The following is a 19995-nucleotide window of genomic DNA, read 5'->3' as shown; positions in this document are numbered from 1 at the left end:
TCCCACTGATTTCAGTGGGTACAAAATCAGACTCAGATTTTATTCTGCAACCTATCTATATGTATAATAAGTATACTCAAACCCAGGCTAATTTGAAACCTCCCCAAAGAACAACATACCTCCAAGCCTGCGGACATGTTTCCACGTTCACAGATACAATCACCCTTACATTCACTGGCAGTGGATCTATCAGCCATTTCATATGTTTTTCAGCTTGCTTAAAAACAAGTTTCAAGGCATTAATTCAAAATTCATTAAAAACAAATGCCACAAATCACTGTCGTCTCATTAACTGTTCAGCCCAGTGAAAACAGTCTTCCAACGCCTCCGTTCTCTTAAAATTGTTCAGGACCACATTTTTGATATAGAGCTAAATTCCCCTTTTTATGTGCAGCAGAATGGTGACAACTTAAGTAAAGCAGTTAGCATAGTATCATGTAGACTCTCGCCACCTAAAGATTGGATACGTGACCCGACCCACAAATCAGTCCACAATTTTGGATCCACCCCCCACAGATAATGCAATCAGACAAATCAAAAGGCAACATACTCCAGCAAATTCCATAAATACCACATTTTATGGATAAAACAAATGACAATTTAATTCATCTAGTAAAACTGCAAATTATTTTCTACATATATCACTCCAAGTTTGTTTTGCATTTGTAAAGGCCAAGCAGGTTGGAAATGTACCTGTATTTGGTCTATAGAGTCAATAATTATGATAATGCTGCCTTGGTGACGAGCAGTAAGTTTTTCCAGCCAACGAGGAAACTCTTCCAAGAGCTTAGCTGGATCCAATGTTAAAGGTGACACTAACCAAGAATGCTGCATGAGCTGCAAAATTATAAACATGGATAAAAATATTGCATCTTAAGAAATGCTTAGGGGAGTTGGATACAAGATAAAATCATTCACTCCTGGGGAGCTGATTTCAAACAAGTCCATCCAAAGTTGTTTTCCCTTCACCGCATATAAGGAGCAAGAATTTAAGAAAAAGGAGAATGTTTTTTGAAGTTCTTGTGTATTTAATTTTAGATGGACAACGTGAGGTTAAAAATCCCATGGGACCATCTGGGGAATAAGAAGTGCGGAAAATGTACAAATAAAAATGTGAAGATTTTTAACAACACAGGGAAGAGTTGATTTAATCTTTCTGAATGGCTCAGTACTGTGCAGCCCTGAGTGTCCTCTTTTGAAGATAAAGGGAGCCCAGATCTTGGCAGAATCAGGCCCCTCATTTATTCAACACATATCAGACACGTACTTCTAAAACAAATTAACATAGAAGAGCAATAGTCCAACTCTAGTGGGGTGCCAACTGGCAAATGCAGCTTCAGGTTTCTCAATGCATAGACAAAAGACATGCCACCTGCTGCTTTCCTTGGCCAGATGGCAGGAAATAGTAAAAGAAGCTTATGTCGCTTTCTTTATAAACCATCAATATTTTTCAGTGGAATCATAATTGATAACACTGTATTATGAAAAGCCTCAGAGATGATATTTTAATATATTTCTGATATATTATCAACTCAACAAAATGGGGAAATCATCATCTGTATCACCCTGATTTGGTACAGACAGGGCCAAAAGAATTTTAAATAGATTCATATGTGTATACACACACACAAACACACACACACAATGAATAATGCTACATGTGCTAAACAATAACTAGAGTACCTTTAAAGTAAGCCGTTTAATTATTAGTGCAGATTCTGAACTGGCAGACAATGGCCTCCCAACAAAGTGATAGAGAATGAGTGTGTTTGGTGAATGCTTCTGTTGCAGTTGAATCCTATTGGGGCAAAAAAACACACACACATGCCCAATAGCCCACATTTTTCTAAATATATTCTTATTTCCAATAAATATTATTGTAGATTTGTCAAATGTAATTATACATTTTAGCTTGGCATGTACAGTATATACACATAATAAAATAAGTCAGAAAATTAATCATCCATAATCAAATATTTTCCATCAGAATTTTCACTTTTTATCTCCACTGGACTAGAGGGATTTTCAGGTACTTGCTACATTCACAGATTACAAAGATAAAACATCAAAAAGAGGAGATCCTTGGGGGAAGGGTGGGTAATGAATGCCCTGATGGCATCAGCATTCAACTGTTACTCATCGGAATACTGTCAGTTTATTTTATGGCAGTAGGTTCTGTTGTAGATCATGAGTGACCGCAAGATGCATTTCTGCAATAGGTTTCTGGATTTGGATCCTCCCTTCCATTTACCTCAGCGGGGGCACTTAGCGGAGGTGAAATTTTCCGTTGTAGCCACCACCACCCTCATTCTCAGAACAGTGCACAGCCCCCTGTGTAGGAGTTGAGTTGGGGTTCTCTGTGGCACTCTCCCCTGTGGGTTGTAACGGGTGCCTAGACTTTAGAGGGTTGCTTTTGGAACTTCAGTATTTTTCTAATGCTGGTTTCTCCTGCTACCAATCCAATGTTGTGCTGTTCTTGTTTGAAGTGTAATTTAAAAAAAAATATTAACCATTTTTAAAAATACCATTTTGACAGGAGAAGAGATTTGCCAGAGCCTGGTCCTCCAGACACAAGAAGAGGTGGGATGGGTGCCGGTGCTGCCACTAGATCATTTAGACGTTCATAATACTGCAAACAGAACAATTTACGTTACAAGGGCTCCAGTATTAAAGAAATACATATCCTGACTAATTAATATACTGATTAATGCATCCTCCAAATATTTAAGCACATACTTAACTTTAAGAATGTTTAGTTCCATTGAAGTCAGGGGACTAAGAGTAAAACAAAATATATGGATATAGAAACAAAGTGGTTTTGTTGTTGCTTTTTTAATGGGGAAGGAAGCATGGAAAGACTACTATTTAATACCTCTTCCATAAAAAGTTTAAAAGTAGAAAATAATTTTTAAAAATTAGTTTGGGATGAATTTGCAGTACTAATAAATATGACTGACTAGTGGCATTGGTACAGTAAGACCTTGTACAAGAAGGCATGCAATTCCCCCTGCACCTCTGCTAATGCACTGCAATCTTGGCCTGCCAGATCCCAATGGTGTTCCAGACTTGTGTCTCATGAGAATGTATTACCAACTGGACTAAGTTATTGTGTTGTGGTTTTATGAGGTGAGCAAATGTCCGTTAGGGACTAGAGTGAGACAAAAATTCATTTTGCCCCTGACAAGGCAAATTTGAATGTAGACCTCCAATAATGGAAGGATGGTCCAGTGGTTAGTGCATTAGGTTTAATTCCCTGCTGCACCACAGACTTCTGTGTGACCTTGGGCAAGTCACTTAGCCTCTCTGTGCCTCAGTTACCCATCTCTAAAATGAGGATAATAGCTCTGCCACACAGAGTGTTGTGAGGATAAATACAGGCACTCAGATACTATGTTGATGGGGGGCACATAAATAACTAAGATAGATAGCCAAGGATAAAAGGATAGTGTTCTAATATTCCGTGTCACCTACTGCTACAAGTAGTTACACTTGATTATATGGAACTGGCTATTTTTAGAAGCTACAAATTCTTATAGAGCCAGAAGTACAGAATAATATGGATGAAGAATAGCAGAGCATATTCCTTACAATTCTAAGAAAAGGAATTATCTCTGTGTTAACTTTTTAATTTCCATTTCTAAAATAACTTAATCAAATTTACTGGAAAAACGGCATTCAAACTTGTCTCTGTTCAGCTTTCATCTCTATTGGAGGCAGCACAGCAGACTGTGTCAGGTTTGCCAAAAATGTATGGGACACAACATCTACCAGTGGGAGATGGACAGTTTTCCAGGACTAACTCCTCACATTTGATCCCTATCATTACATTTTTGCATTCCAAAACCCCATAGAAGAGATTCTCTCCCATTACGGCCTCGCCCCTGAGTGCGCTGTGGCAGTGTAGAGGAGCCATAAAAGTCCCTGAGCCAGGGTTCCCTCGGTACAGGTACTGCATAGGACAGCTGTTGGCTCACTTAGATCGTATCTAACAAAGAAATTATACTACTTTAACTATTCCCGTATGTTATTAAAGTGGTGCAACCCCCTAGTGTGAACGAAGTTCTAGGTGAATGGTATAGCTTATTCCTGTAAAAAAGGTGGAGGAACAGCTATGCTGGTATAAGGCACCTTTATGCCGCTATAACTAGGGGTTACATTGATTTAACTACTTCAGTAGAAAATTCATATCCTTAACTGAAATAGTTCAATCAATACAAAAATAGTGGATAGACCAGGGCTAACACAGGACCCTTCGCAAGCCCTGAAACAGGGGGTGAGGTCATAGTGCATGGTACAATGGCCATTTTGAGAAGCTCCAGGTTGCCGAGCTGTTCAAAGGCAGTTCAGGGAGGGCTTCTGTAATTTAGAGCAGTCCCCTGAACTTCTTAAATTACAGCATGGGCCATTTTGGTTCCCAATCAGCCCAAAATCCCAGGGACAAAACGATGGCTTACAGCCACCTTTGCCCCTCTTTCTCAGAGCTATGCTTGTGCATGCTGCATCTCCAAGAGGCGCAAGCATACAGTGTCAGCCAGTTCCTCTGGGAAGCACAGCACAGCATGAAAGCACACCCACTTATTCAAGCAGCAACATAATTCCCCACCAGAGACACTTTTCACGGATTCCTCTAGATGTATTAATTCAACCCTTTCTAGGTGTATCTGTTTTTGACTCCTAGTTTTACAAGGGCTTACAGGTGAGGCAGTCCAGGAAGTAATGAGCATTTCAGTACCCCTTTATTTTTTATTTTACTATGTCTTTCTCTCACACAGACTCAGAGACATTAAGATTGTGGACTATGTTTCATTATCATAATCCAATTCCAACAGACCTAATTCTCTGTATTGACACAGGGCTTTCATTTGCTTCAAAAAGCTGTTTGAGGCCTTTCATTTAGACTTCAAAGTATGGTGTGTTACTCACCTTCCAAGAGAACCCCTTATTTCTAGACAGAATACTATCACGGCAACATTTCCTCCAATGGAGAAACAAGGACCATTTCTTCACCAATGACACTTTAAGACAGACATAACTGGCATTGTTCCAGAAACTAAATATGTCATCTGTCTAACACATATGGTCTCCTCTAGCCTAAGGTGCAAAAGCTCCAAGGTTGTTCTCAAACATAGGTCCTTCCATACAACAGCATCATTGCTGCTCATGAAACAGAGACATTTATTTCCCTTAATCAACAGACATTTCTATCTGCTTACTTTCTCAAATCCTAGTTCACATGTTGAGTTAGAAGCCTGCTGGAAAGCTTCCATCTGTTCTTGTTCATCATGGGCATCCCACAGCACATCTCCAAAAACTTCCTCTTCAGGCGCAGTGGACTCCTCTTTATTACCCAAATCCTTGCCTTCTACTTCTGTGCTTTCACAGCCCAATATATCCTGTATAAGAAACAAACCACATGGAAATATTGTAACTTATTCCTTAAAAGTATATGCTATCATTCCCCCAGATTCTTTCAACTTGGCAGTGGGCACCGCTTACATGTCATTTTGGACTTACATTTGTGGCATGAAATGTATTCCATATGGTATGGGCTGCATACCATACTGACACACACTGGACAGGACCGTTTTTATGCACTGTATCCCTTCCCGCTTTAGGTAACAATTCTGGGGTAGATGAGTGAATTCAATTCGTGTCAATGGATCTGTGCCCATGTACGCCAGCAGAGAATGTGACCAAATGAGTCCTAGTGACGCTTTATACTGAGATCTCAAGAAGCTGCTTTCAGTTTTCCCCATGATGGAGGTTACCTACAGTAACATAGTTCTTAAACTATTTTATTCAGTTGTGGCTTTCCTTACTTCCAGGTATTAATAATGCTGAAACATATGGAGGCCTTTGAATTATGACAAAACATCACTCATCTGTAGTGAATATAAATAGATTATTAAATAGACCGTGGATTTACTACAGTGCTTGCAGAATACTGGCAATATGGCAATTTTGTAAAGCCATGGATGGCACTGCCCCAGAGTCTACCATTCAAATTGCAAGCAGGAATGCGCAAAGTAGCCTCTCATGTGGAATACACAGCATCATGCACTCTACCTGTTTAATTATCTTTTCCACACAATTATAAGTTTCATATGCTCCTTCTTCCACTCCTCCCATGTGATCAATGAGCTGAAAAAGTTAATGACAAAATATGAAGCAACTCTGGGATTGACTATTAAACACAGATGCAGTTACTGAGGCATGTAGATATAAATATATCCAAAGCTTATATTCTTTCCAGAACAACATTCGCCACCTTTCAAAATGAAAACTACTTTGGAGGCTTAGCCTCTGGCACCGTAAGACAGAATTTCATTTAAAAATGAGATGCTTCCACCTCACCAAAGATACTTTGGCAGTGGATAAGAAGGCTTCACGATGAGCTAGGACCCAGGACGGTTCCTCTCTCAGCTCAGGGAAGCTAAGAGAGGACATCTGGATAATGATTTACTAAGGCAGCTGCATTTCATTGCTAATAAAGGTGCCTGTAAGAAGAAGTCATCTTCCAAGGGAAGTTGGCCACCAGGAGAGTGTACTCAAGCAGAGCCTGAGTATGCTTCAGGGGATTATTTGTTTGTTGTCCTTTTCCTTATTTGAGTAGTCAACCCACAGGCAGGAGAAGGAGGGGACTTTGAATCAGAGTTCCTTTGTTTTGACGATATCCAAAAAAACAATACAGGAAAATGTACTATTAATGATGTGGTTAGATTATTTCTCTAACTGGAAAGTCCTGTAAAATGTAATAGGGATTTAGCATATAAAAAGTTCATAGTATTCTATAGGAATTAGAGTATAGCATAGAATTTAAACAGAGAATGCCACTTGTATATACATTTTTAAAAATCATTCCAAATTCTATAGCAGGGTTGTATTTTCCCAGAGGATGATCCAAAATAATATAGAACAGTTCTTTTCTATTAAATATTATAGGATTTTTTCATAAGAATTCTGTAAGAAATTAAGAGCCAAATTCTGCTCAGTTGCACCCCCTGCGCAGCTGAGAATAAAACTTTGTTCAAGTTTCTGTACAGGCACAGTGCTCAATTTTTTAAATCTACAATTTCATAAAATTCAACACCATACACCTGTTCACAAAAGATGTCCATAACAAAGGATGCGTTGTAATATCTGAAGTTACAAGTATTATGCTACAAAATAAGAGGACAACAAATCTCTGAAACATAACAACCTTGTACATGTTGTACCTTTGCTTTGTTCACATAACAAACTTGCTCAGTTAACTGCTGCACAGGGTCTGAGCTGACTTTGCCATCTTCTATTCTGCGGTAAATCAGCCGGGGCTTTCCTTCAGGATTTTTCAATAAGGCTTCTTCACAGTCCTCCAGCAAACAGCTAGATTAGAAATCAGCAGTCTTGAGCTATATTACATTGTTGCAGTACGCAGTTTAATCAACATAAGCTCCAAGGACGGGTTTCACTGCAAAATCTAATTGAAAGGGCACACCTTTTACCATGAAGGCAGCCAGACATTGAAACAGAGGATATCCAACGTCTGGGCCAGGAAAAAGTTCTCAGGTTGCTAATTGTACTGACGATATTAAGATTCCTTCAGTAGCAGGTTTACACATGATTGCTTTTTTAATTCAGAAGTCTATTTTCTACAAACCCTCTCATCATACTGGTACTCAGATTAAACAGTAATAGTTCTGCATTTGGTTTTCATACACATGAGAATAGAGTCACAAGTCATTATTAACAAATGTCAAATGTATTGATGCACTGTCATCAATTATTTGAATGTCCTATCCTGCTCCCTAAAGCCAAAGGGAAAACTTTAGGGTTCAGGACCTTAGTTAAGGCTCACCAAAATGGACAAATTACACTCACAACTTGAATCTGAACAATGCACTGTACCTGTATGTGTGTGAAGGAATATCTGTCTTTATTCCTGAAAGTTCTGCCTTGTGAATCTATTATGCTACACAGAGAGCCAGCATCACGGGAGACAAACTAGCAGATAGGTGTAATCTTCCACACATGAGGCATTATAATCTTAATCTCACTTTTTGTACAAGAAACTATTTAAATTAATATTGTTGTCAGGAAGGTCTGATTCTTCTCTGAGCTGTACTGTCCACATGGATTTCACTCTTGGTGCACATGTGGCCCATGTACACAAGATCGGATTCTTTTGGCCAGCAATGTCAGTAGGGCCAGAAATGCTCTCAGTGTCTTTGCATTGCCCCCACTTCTCCGAGGACATAAAGCACAGAGCGGACCCAATTTTCCCTCAGTTCTTTTTTACCACCTGTGCCAGCAAGATGGAACCCCTGCAGTGTGTCTGTCAGCCTGCTGCTTTGCACACAGTGCTAGCATTAGTTAGTCAGCAGTATTATCAATTAGCTAGTTATTAATTAGCCTTTTTGCCCATTAGCAAAAAAACCCTTTTTTAGTCAGATATTTAGTTTATAGGCTAGACACCCCCACATCTGAACCAGGGTGCTAGCAAAATGGCAAAAGGAAAATCGTCAGGATTCAAAACCTAACCCCTTGTGTGACATTTCAATGTCATATAACAACAGACACTGTAGGTACCTTTTTTTGTTCAGGAGAGGGACACATTCCTGAATGATGTTCTATATGTTGCTCTTTCTCTTAGCAGACTCAAAAAGCTAGAGAAGCCTCAACCCAAGTTCCTGACCAAAGCGGACAGAGTTCCGTATGAATCAATTTATTCATCTCCCAGCTTTCTTCCCCAATCCTCGCTCAACTCCAAAGGCAGCTAAACTTCAGACACTTAATGTAGTAATGTCATAGTTCATTAAAAGGCCAAAAACTAGACTGTTCCTGGCCCCTTGCTAATAAGATTATGGGTCAGACAATATCCTGAAAGAGATTATCAAAATGGCTGTTCAACTGTATAAGGACATATTGAAAATGATGACTCAATGCCCATTATTTAGTGTTTTCACTTCTAATCCTTCTTTTCTTCCTCCTTCATGGTATACAGCCAAAAAGAAAAAAATTCCAAGCTGCAAAATAGAAACAACTGAATTGTAACATTATCCTTAATTCAATACTTTTGGTTTAGAAAATTATTTTTCTTCTAGTAAGACGACCAATTATTCACTGCACAAGTGAAAAGCACTGCATTACCAGTTGTTATAAAATATCATGGATTTAGTAAATTACATCACAACAGACTAGGGCAAGACTCTGCACTGAAGAGCCAGGAAATTAACCGAGAAGTAAGTTAGAGAGACAAAAAGAATATGCAACTAAATAAAACAGGTAATATAGGCAGGTGACTAGACAGAAAAGCAAATAAAACACACAGAACATGTTCACACATGCCATCTCTAATTTCTATGATTCTATCACTAGGAACAGCAGAAAGCTGTTCTGGGAAAGTAAGAAATTTGCATATTTTGATGGCTCTTTTATGTTGTATTTTAACAGAATCTAGAGCCACAGGAACAGGGAAACCTCAGAAAGAGGCTGCTTTCTCTTAACTGTCTGTGCTAGAAAATCTAAAGTCTGAAGGAAGATTTGTTAGAAGAAACTAGCTTAAGAAATGCTGTAAGTGGAACACTGCATACATGTTAATAAGCTATGTGTTATACATAAATTATCAGTTTCTCTTTGCTTTGTCAATCTGCAAAACTATTAACTTACCTTGGCAAAGTTAAATGTATGAACAAAATGACTAAGGAACTTTTCTCAATTTCCCATTTTCTCACAGCCTGGAAATGATTTCCATTTTCTACTGGAAAATGAACAACTTGAAAGAAGTACCCCAACGTTTCACATATTCTTTGAAGTTTTGGTGAGTAGTTCTGAAAGAAAATTTAAATAAACTGACCTTTATTATTAATTAGGTATTTCAATAAGGACCTATTAATAAACCCCAATTTATTTTCAATATAAACTTTCTTCCATTGAAATCCATAACAGAACTCCCACTCATTTCAATGGGATCAAGATCTGACTCCTAAACCTTTTAAGAACTACCACAGAGTTTTGATGAACAAGTATTAGAGGAGAAAAATAGAGAACCTTAAATGAATGATTAATTAACATAACTTTTGCGCTGTTCTCACCCGAATAAAGATGTCCACTTCAGGTTGAGTCTCATCTGTATTAATGAGATAGCACCTTACTGTGTTACTCCACAGAGAGTGGGAAAACAGTGGAGTAACCTGCAATAAACTGGCAATAGCAGCATCCCAGTCATCTGCAAACAATATACAAAACCACAGGTCTCCTTATCTTGTTACATCATATAACAGTTTGCATCAATGCTCTCTTAACACACCCTAAGGAAATAATAAACTTCACTTTATAGAGTATCTTTCATACTAATATATCACAAAATACTTCAGATTTAATTAAAAGTTAGATTTAAATAATATGCAGAATTATAAAATATAGCAAAACAAAACAGCAGAATGTTAAATACATTCACATTACATACCTATTATGTTTCTTTTAAAATAAGTGTTTGTGAAATTTAGCCAAAATGTCAAGCTGATGGCTTTCATACAAAAAAATTAAATTCTCTAACAGAAGTAATAAAGATGCCCATGTAATTAGATGCCTAACTAAGCAATTGTTAGTAAAATACTGCTGCTTTAAAATTAATTGTAAATATACTAAGCTAACAAATGTTGGTGAACTAATAGGTAGCATAATTCTTCTTTAGATAAACTGCATTGTTCTCCATGTGTATGCTGTATGTCAATTCAGCTTATCATAGAAAGCTTTAAAGCTAATTCTTTTCTTAGCTTCTCATTTTGTAGGGGAACATTACCTATGTTCTGAGCAGTTTCAAGGAAGCTACTTGACATGTGAAAGTCTTAACACTTTAGCATTACTGAAAGGTCATTTTGTGTGTAATTTTGTATTTTTATGAGATCTCTAATAGCTCACTATAATCTTGTAAATTCCTGCAAATGTGTTTTGAAATATAAAACACCATTTTTCTGATAAGCTGACTAGTGAGTTACTAATTGTCTCCTGAAAATGTCAAAAAGTGACCTTTCACTAGCAGTAAAGTGGTGTTGCAAAGTGACATATACAGAGAAACTCAAAGTTAAGGATGATAGGTTACTTGTCTGAGTAACTAATCTGAACTGAGTCTGTGTCACAGGCTAGTATTGAGATTAAGGTAGTGAGTCAAGCCAAGTTAGAAAGTGTTGTTACTAACTACAAAATACTGGAATTGATAGGGAAATCGGTGATAATCTTTCCCATAGTACAAATGTAATTCAGCATGCATAGGTCCTGATCATGCAATTGGATCTGTGTGGATGAACCCTCAAAGTCATGGAGAGTTCCATTTAAGTCAGTGGGATTCTGCCTGGAAGGGTCTTCCTATGCAAATCCAGGTGAAGGAGAGGGGGCATAGTTTGTGACATCATGCATGTGGCCTATGTGCCGAAGGATCTGAGCAGTTTGAAAAATATTTGAAATTATTTGAAAAATAAGGGAAAAATCGGACAAGATACAGGGACTATGTCAGGCTAAAATAAATCACATTTAAAATACATTTTTCTTGGTTATGTTATTCAAAGCAGGGTCATCTAAAGCCTCTTCTTGAGCCCCCCCAGGCAATAAATTGGTATTTGGTATATTTACTCTGAAGCATTCAGATTCACTGTCATTACCTAAGAATACTGCTGCACATATTATTAGCAGTAAAAATATTAAACACCATTAGGCGTGTCTTAGCTATACTTTCATTTTATTTTTATAAAAAGCAGTCATTCAAAGGAAAATATGGAGTGACAGATACAGTAAATCCCTTAACAGGGGATAAGAATGAATACAAAAGACCTCCAAGGTAAACAGAACTTGTATGTAAACAGCCACTTGTTAAACCCGCTTAGCAGACAAACACGAGTTGCTTACCTCTGTTTATGTTCGCAAATGGTCCTTCCACATCTATGGAACTATGAGCAAACTCCGGCCCTCTGAAAGACTGCTGAAGTTGCATCATACTACCCATAGATGGCTCACTTCCCAACACTCCACCAGTCCAATATTCAGATTGGGCTCCAGTAGCTTAAAAGTAAATACAAACTGATTTTCACTAAATGAAATACATTATCAAACCTAAACACTTCAGTTAAAATTGGCTGACAAATGCCACTAATTGAAATTCTTCTCCCTTAGCAGGTTCGCTTACTGCTTTGTCTAATGTGGTTTTAAATCTGCACTCCCTCACTGTTACTGAGAAGCCATGCTATTAAAGAAATAGGTAACAGAGCATGTTAGTACATGGGTCTCTCAAAACTGAGGACGTCATCATTGGTTTCAAATGCTGTATTAGGTCACCTATAAGGAAGAGATTCATAGTTTTACTGTAGTCATTTGTGCACTTCACAAAGTCACCACACTGTTGACAGTCTCTGTTTAAGAAAGACCCAGACCTAAGGAGCAGAAAAGTGTTGCAGGTCAGGAGTGAAATACATTTCTTAGTTGGGTGGAAAAGCTTCATAGTTAACTTCTAATATTATCCTTGGATTACACCATTGCCTACTAATCTATCACTTTCAAGACCACTAAACTCAAATTTTTGAAGAAAAAAAATGAGAATAAGTTAAGAAAGATTTTTAAAGGAGGGATGAGGAAGTATAAAACACAAATAAGAAGGAATATAAAAGAAGAAGGGAGAAAATATACATGGGGAAGAGGTAGGAATCATAGGCCCGTTAAAATCAATGGTGTCACTAGAATTTAGCACGTGCATAAGTGCTTTGCAGAATCAGAGCCATATATAGCACTATGAAACATTTCTAGTTCTGAAGGTTATTCAGCCACTTCAGCTGTGATTTGTGTCACATCTTGTTAGCAAAGCAGGGTCAGATGTAATAGCACGGGACACTGGACTTCAAGGGAAAACCCAAGTGTTGCAGGAAGTGATGCTGGTGATCCCTAGTCTGTATCTAACCAATACCATGGCATGGTACTAGTGGGCACTGTGCTGATGCAGATGCCATGTTTTGGATCAGATGTAAAACCAGGAGACTGAATGCTTATAACCGCTAAATATCCAGTGTTGTTAAAGATTAAGGCTGTTCAAAACTGGTCCCCCTTGTCAAATTCCAATTTGATATTCTGCGTAGGTTTCCAATTTTGTTCATTTTCTGTTCTGATGGGTTATGTGGGGCTGATATGCCAAACTGGAACATAACCTCTAGACTTGAGAAAATGAGATCAGATAGCAGGAAACTCACAATGAAAATACAAGAAAAGCAGAAAGGTTCAGGGAGGGTAGAAAGTTAAGGTGTTTTTTAGAATATGGGGCACTATAAATATAAATGGAATCACCAAAAATGGCTAATTTGTTTAGAGCCTCCACAGACTTAAAAAACCCACAATTTAAATTGTAAACTGTTTTTATCTTTCATACAATATGTCCTTGTGCTTTTAAAACTTGCATTATAAAGCCTCACAATCTATAGTGCATATATATTTTCTTTTGCTATACTTCATAAAATTTAATCTTTTTTTATTCGCTTGCTGAAAGTAGCAAATGGAATTCTTACCAGTAACTTCTGTGCAATTGTCATCTGAATCAGACTCTTCGGGATCGAAGACTTGGATCCCTTGGGCTTGCAGTCTCTGAAGTTTTGTTTCCAGCTCTCGTTTGGCCCTCAGTAAATCCTGAATCTCGTTTTCCTTAGTTTCCCTGAAAATCTAGAAAAAGGAAAGGATTTTTTTTAAAGTATAAAGCCAACTCTTACTATTTTATCACAAGTCTTGTGAAATTTGATGTTTGATCTATAGCCCCAGCTCCTGAATTCATGTGATCTACTGTCATTAAAAAAAAAAAGTGAGATTTGAGCCCTCGCTGTGGTAGAGAAAGACTTGAAAATGTGACCCAAGTGAACATAAGAACGGCCATACTGGGTCAGACCAAAGGTCCATCTAGCCTAGTATCCTGTCTGCCAACAGTGGCCAATGCCAGATGCTTCAGAGAGAATGAACAGAACAGGTGATCATTAAGTGATCCATCCCGTCACCCATTCCCAGCTTCTGACAAACTGAGGCTAGGGACACCATCCCTGCCCATCCTGGCTAATAACCATTGATAGCTCAATCCTCCTTGAATTTGTCTAGTTCTTTTTGAACCCTGTTATAGTCTTGGCCTTCACAACATCCCAAGTGCAACCCATTCTCTCAAAATCAGAAGGCGAATACAGGAATCCAACATTTATTATTTTTAAATCATGATTTTTAAATCAATGCCATGATTTTGGGGTTACTGACTCATGATTTTTGAATGTTTGGGATGGACAGTACTAAAATAACCTCATAAGTAATATCCATGGTTTTTAACTTAGTTTTAAGAAAAGCCAGCTTTTTTCAGCAACAAAACTATAATTTGTTCTCAAAGATTTCCCTATTATTTTTTGAATGGACGTATATTATTTTACTGTGGATTGTTGTACTGACAGCTATACACCTTTAATTTAAGTAGTTTAAAATACAGAGACCAGATATCTGGAATTGTCTTATATATACAATATTACTATCACAAGCTAAAACTGATTAACGAGCTTGGTCTTTGATCAAAACTAAGTACTTAAGATCCCAAGCGTATACAAGAGATCTGTAGACTTAATTACAAATACAATTTAAAACAAAACTCTTTGAAAGCAATCCTTGCCTTACTTATCTACCAAAACATTTCCTCTGCTACAGTTGATCATATTGGCAAGCCTAAAACAGTGCAGAGAAATGCATTCACTGTCTAATTCTGGGTGCTAGCAGTGGGATCAGCTGCAGGAGGGGAAAACCAGAAGCATCAGCCTGGCAATTAATTAGCATTTCAAGTCACCCTAATGCAAAAATATTATGTCTTTTATCTTCACTTGGCTCTTGTATTTTAGTAGCACAAAGAGATGTGCCAATAGCTGGCACAGGGGGTATTTTTTTAATGAAAACTAAAAATGTTGAACATTAAAAAATTAAATATAAGCATTACTGAGAAATAACCAAAGTCAGTGAGCCTACAATTTATTTTTCTTTAAAACATCATGTAACATAATTTCTGATCTGCATGTTCCTTGCCCCTTCTAGGTGTGAAATTGGCAAAAGCTGATAAAATGGCACAGAAGGTGCCAGGATGTTGAGCAACAGTAAATTTTCTCCTTTCCATTTTCAAAAGCATTATTTTCCACTAAGACTAAATGTTATTAAAAAACATTTCTACAGATAAATTTTGGTATGATTAATTTGGAGTAAATAGTGGATTAAGGCCCTGGACCTGCAATGAGTTTCATATCGGCAGACATCTGCATCTAGGCAGAACCTACCCACAGAGAGTTCACTAAGGGATCACTTTAGATTTTCTTGGTCATTTTCCTGGGTGATAAAGTGAAAATGCTTACCTTGAATTGTCTCTTGACTTTGTCTCGGTCATGTTCAAATGTAGCAGCTCTCTCCATGGCTTGATATTTGGCTTCTAAAGCACTTTCTTTCTCTCTAAGTATTTTCTGGTAAGTTTTCTGAAGAGCCTGAAAATATTTAATATATGATTTCTCTGAAAGAAAATTATTATTGCTATAAAGTTTTAGCATATTTTTCAGCTACTGAGTTTGATAGCAAATTCAATAGTTTTGCTGCAATAGCCCTTTTACAACTCTTAATTCAATGAAGAAGTTTTTGTTTGGTTTTTTTTGTTTAGATTTAAACATTGCATTGCAGCGTTGGAACACAAATCAGTGCAATCTTATCATGAATGACAAACAAAATATTTAACATTTTTATTAAAGCTAATGTTAAAATTATATAATACACAGGTTGAGAAAAGAGTGTCTGTACATCTGGGTATAGTGCTCGGGGGTTCTTGCAACAAATTTTTGGGTGGCCTCAGAATGCAGCCACCAACTCTTGCTGGTGGCTGCTCTGACAATTTTTCCTAAAATACTTAATAACTTTAGAAAAAACAGATAAATATGTGCATATACATGTCCAAATCATTGTAATTTATTTATGTAGGGGTTTATTGCAGACTCAATAATTAAAAATAATGTACAGTTGTCTACTCATTACTGGACCTAAACAAAATAGAAACACAATAAGGTGCTTTGCATGTTTTGCTTTTTTTGGTTGCTTTTTTATTAGACGTGCTAGCTAGTAAGTCTGCTGTGAAAAGTGACATTTTGTACATTTGTTAATACCACTTTTACAGCAGACTTGCTAGCTAGTTGGGAGGCTGTGAAAAGTGATATTAATAAAATATCACTTTTCACAGCAGACATACTCAGCCCCGGTAAGCTGGGGGACAAATTAAGCCCTGGATGGGGAAGTGGGTAGTGGGGCCAAGGGGTGAAAGGGGGATAGATAGATGAGAGGCAGCGGGAGTCAGGGGAGATGGGGGAGGTGAGTCCAGAGCAAGAGCCTGGGGCCCTGGTGCACAGATGGGGACTGGAGGAGGCAGTGAGGGCCAGGGGCGATGTGCAGGGGGTGATCCTGGAGCCCTGTGGCTGTGGGATGGAGCCTGCTGCCACACGGCCAGAGCCTGTACCCCCACCTCCGGGCTTAAGCCTGAAGCCCGAGCCCCACCGTTCCCAGGAAGGTGGGGAACTCACGCTGGCTGCTTACTCCTACATGTTTGTGGCTCCAGAAGGGGACAGAGACCAGTCCCTGCTGGTGGCCCTGGGGAAGGTTTACTCCCCACACCCCGCATCGTCACCCAGGAGGCTGTGGCTGCAAGAAAAGCCCCTGGTGGCCGCATGCAGCCACGGTGGCCACATTTGAGAAACACTGGCTTAGATTATCCGCAAATACAAAGTTTGTTATTAAAGTCATAAAATACATATAGTGCAAGCAGACTCCAATGCTCTAATGCAGCCCCACTGACTTCATTTTTACTTCAGTGGGGCTCTGAAGAAACCTGGAAAGAAAAGTGAAACTGACCAGTTCAAGCTGGAAGTATTACAAATAATAAACCAATTGTCTAAATGGTGAAAAGTAAATTAGATGTATTATTTTATTATAAAAATCTAAGTTTTTATTAAAGATGTCTAGATTAACATAGGTAAAGAAATTGAACACATTTTTTAACTGTCCATTTCTTTTTTTAGTTGCTGATTTGTCCATGTAAAAATGCCATCTTGATCTGAAATATTTTGCCTGCAGTTGTGAATCTTGTTTCTACCAGGCTATATTTAAAAACTGGAATTTTATAAGGGTGCTACTCAGCAGCTCCACACAGAGTAGGCGGGAGAATACTGGGAGGTGGACAGCTTGTCCAGAAGATGCTGGGAATGGGAGGAGATAAAGAACCCTCGACTGCTCTCCACCAAGAGACTAGTTGGGAGGAAGGAGGTCAATGCTAAAGCCATAGTTGAGGGGTCTATTCCCCATTTCAAAAGGCATATGGTGTACTGGAAAGAGATCTGGGTTCTGTTCCCAGTTTTGACACTTATTTCCTGAACAACTTTAGACAAATCTCTTGTCTTCTTTATGCCTCCGTTTTCCCATCTGTAAAATGGAGATACTCAATTTATCAAGTGCTTTGAGATGTAAGGATGAACACTGCTATACAGGAGCTAATATTTGCCTCAGAAAATGAGATCTTCCCTCCCACCCCTTTCCCTATCAACCATGGCGTGGGTCAGTAGAATTGCTAGTTACCTGGAGCTCTGCCCGGAGTCTCTTGTTCTCCAGGTCCAGCTTGGCTTCTTTCTTGACCATAGAGGCCACCTCGTTGTTCTTGCTGACACGGAAGATCTCATATTCTTTTTTCAGGCGCTCATACTCAGCCATGCACTCCAACTCCTGTACTGAGGCAGTGGATTTGAAGCTGGCCCCAATGAGGCCTCCAGGCCGCGAAGCACCCACCCGGCGGAAAGAACTGCGCAGCAGGCGAGCTTTGGGCTTCACCTCTACTGGGATCTCACAGGCTTCGCCACCACCTCCCCCATAAGTGTCCTCAATCACCTCCCCGCCGGTGCCCGCTGGGCTCACCAGGGAGGAAGCTGTCCCCATCGTTGGGGGCCAGGTTGGGATGCTGCCCTCACTGCTGCTCCCCTTTCTCCATGGGTTTGGCAGCTGGAGTCACCCAGTAGCCGGGCATGGGTGCCAGGCACGTGTCACTGGTTCTGTCCCTCTAGCAGTTTATACCAGGGTCATGCCTGTGGTGTCTGTGCACCGATGGAGTGGCTGGCAGTGGGGCTCCCCAGACAGGTCAGGGGCTTGCCCAGGCTCTCCCCACCAGTCCCTACTAACTAGACTGGCTTCAAGCCCCACTTCCACCCAGGGGAGCAATGACGGGCTGCCCCGCTGTCTAGGGCGGGCCCACGGGACAGCAGCAGCTCCCCAGGGTGGCATGAATAACACCCCTCGGCAGGGGGGAGCCAGCCATCGCCTCGGGGACTCTGTGCCCCCCAAGCCAGGGGTCTCGGGCAGCCGCAGCCCGCTGCGCTGCAAGGGGCGGGACAGGGCTCAGAGGAGGAAGGAAGGAGGGAGCCACGTGGGCCGCCTCCAGCCCTCCCCAGACAGGGCAGGGTGGGGGCCGGGACTCGGGAGTCTCTGCGCCCGGCGGGCTGCAGGGCGCCTCGCGCGGCCAGACCCCGCTCTGCGCGGCGCTGCTGGGCCGCCGGCTGGGAGCGCCAGGTACCGGCCCGAGGGGTGAGGGGAGGCGGGGCTGGCGGCCCGAGGGGGAAGAGACGGGAGGGTGCTGACAGGGGCTGGTGGAAGAAGGAGGGAGGGGGGCAGGTCGGGGAGAAGAGGGGCCGAGCTGGTGGGGAGAGGCTCGTGGGGGGCTGGAGGGGGGACGCCTGGCTCGTGGCGCGGGGGAAGGGAGAGGGGCAGAGGCAGCGAGCGAGGGGTTGGTTTGTTCCCCAGAGCAGAGGGACACGTCTCGAGATAAAAGAAATAACTGTGGGCGCTAAAGTATGGGGTGGGGGTGGGGAGGAGAGGAGCGAAAAGAGGAGGGGAGGAACCCTATTTCCCTAGAAGAGTTGAGGAGGCAGGAGTCGGGAGGCAAAGCAGCCACTTATAGCATATTTTTTTTTATTCTTTTAGCCACTTTTAGCATATTTTAGTTGGAGAGGTTTCAGAAACAATTTGGAAGAAAAAGAACAAGGAGGGGAAAGGAGCCAAACCCAAATAGGGCGACGTGGTAAATAGAACAATCTGTTTCCACCAGAAGTAATTAGTACAGTAATGCAGCTGGGGGAAACAGCACTGTACTTAGCTTTATAAGCTCTTTGGGGCACTGGCTTTTTTTTTGTTGTGGGTTCCTACAGCGCCTAGCACAATGGACTCCTGGTCCCTGGCTCAGGCTGCTAGGCACTAAATGTGACGTTCCCCTGGTATTATCCAGACCGGTGATCTGCTAGGTCACTCCAGTCCTTGACTCCGGGAGCCAGCCTTACCCTGCTCTGCTGTGAGAACCTCCCCACTCCTGGGCTGTTCATGCACAGCCTCTGGCATGTAAGCTGCTCCTTGGATTGTGCAACCAAATGACACTAGCCAATATCTCCGAGCCCAGACACAACCCTAGGAACCTTAGTCTTGCAGTGCCCAGTTATGCCCACTGGACACTGCAAGCTTATATGAGTTCATCAATTTAACAAATAAATTGATATGTACCAGGCTTGTTTTCCCAAGGGGAGTCTCTGACATGCTTCAACCCAAACACACTGCTTCAGGTAGCATAAACAAACAAATGTATTAACTATGAAAGATAGATTTTAAGTGATTATAAGTCAAAGCATAAAAAGTCAGATTTGGTCAAATGAAATAAAAGCAAAACGCATTCTAAGCTGATCTTAACACTCTAAGTGCCCTTACAAACTTAGATGCTTCTCACCACAGGCTGGCTGGTTGCCCTTCAGCCAGGCTCTCCCCTTTGATCAGCACTTCAGTTGCTTGGTGTGGTGTCTGTAGATGTAGGTGGAAGAGAGAGGAAGAGCATGGCAAACGTCTCTCCCTTTTATCATGTTCTTTCTTCCCTCTTGGCTTTGCCCTCCCCCCTTCAGAGTCAGGTGAGCATTACCTCAT

At 40.4% G+C, this 19995-nt stretch overlaps 1 protein-coding gene and 1 long non-coding RNA gene across 5 annotated transcripts in view; one reads left to right on the top strand and one right to left on the bottom strand.

Annotated features, from left to right (window-relative positions):
• NPHP3 (nephrocystin 3) overlaps window positions 1–18658 on the bottom strand; it is a 51904-nt gene extending 33246 nt beyond the window's left edge. For 2 of the 4 annotated variants that reach the window (XM_037890294.2, XM_037890295.2), the window contains exons 1-13: window positions 17623–18513; window positions 15372–15497; window positions 13524–13674; window positions 11884–12036; window positions 10074–10207; window positions 9649–9809; window positions 7218–7365; window positions 6067–6141; window positions 5214–5393; window positions 2526–2629; window positions 1684–1798; window positions 694–837; window positions 120–217 (exon numbers count right to left, since the gene is read on the bottom strand). In XM_037890294.2, the coding sequence (XP_037746222.1) occupies window positions 120–217; window positions 694–837; window positions 1684–1798; window positions 2526–2629; window positions 5214–5393; window positions 6067–6141; window positions 7218–7365; window positions 9649–9809; window positions 10074–10207; window positions 11884–12036; window positions 13524–13674; window positions 15372–15497; window positions 17623–17976 (1943 nt within the window). In that variant the 5' untranslated portion in view covers window positions 17977–18513. Of the gene's footprint in view, window positions 1–119; window positions 218–693; window positions 838–1683; window positions 1799–2525; window positions 2630–5213; window positions 5394–6066; window positions 6142–7217; window positions 7366–9648; window positions 9810–10073; window positions 10208–11883; window positions 12037–13523; window positions 13675–15371; window positions 15498–17622 lie in introns of all 4 variants that reach the window. The other 2 variants (XM_027826745.3, XM_027826746.3) reach the window with 2 other exon arrangements.
• On the top strand, window positions 9431–15977 carry LOC122464668. The gene is made up of 3 exons (XR_006288926.1): window positions 9431–9552; window positions 9716–9799; window positions 15061–15977. It is a non-coding gene; the product is annotated as an uncharacterized LOC122464668 (long non-coding RNA).
• Window positions 18659–19995: the final 1337 nt, after the last annotated feature.

Source organism: Chelonia mydas, chromosome 2 (assembly GCF_015237465.2).
Source record: "Chelonia mydas isolate rCheMyd1 chromosome 2, rCheMyd1.pri.v2, whole genome shotgun sequence".
NCBI lineage: Eukaryota > Metazoa > Chordata > Testudines > Cheloniidae > Chelonia > Chelonia mydas.
Note: the sequence above shows the minus strand (reverse complement) of the source record. Positions and strands in the feature narration are given on the sequence as shown.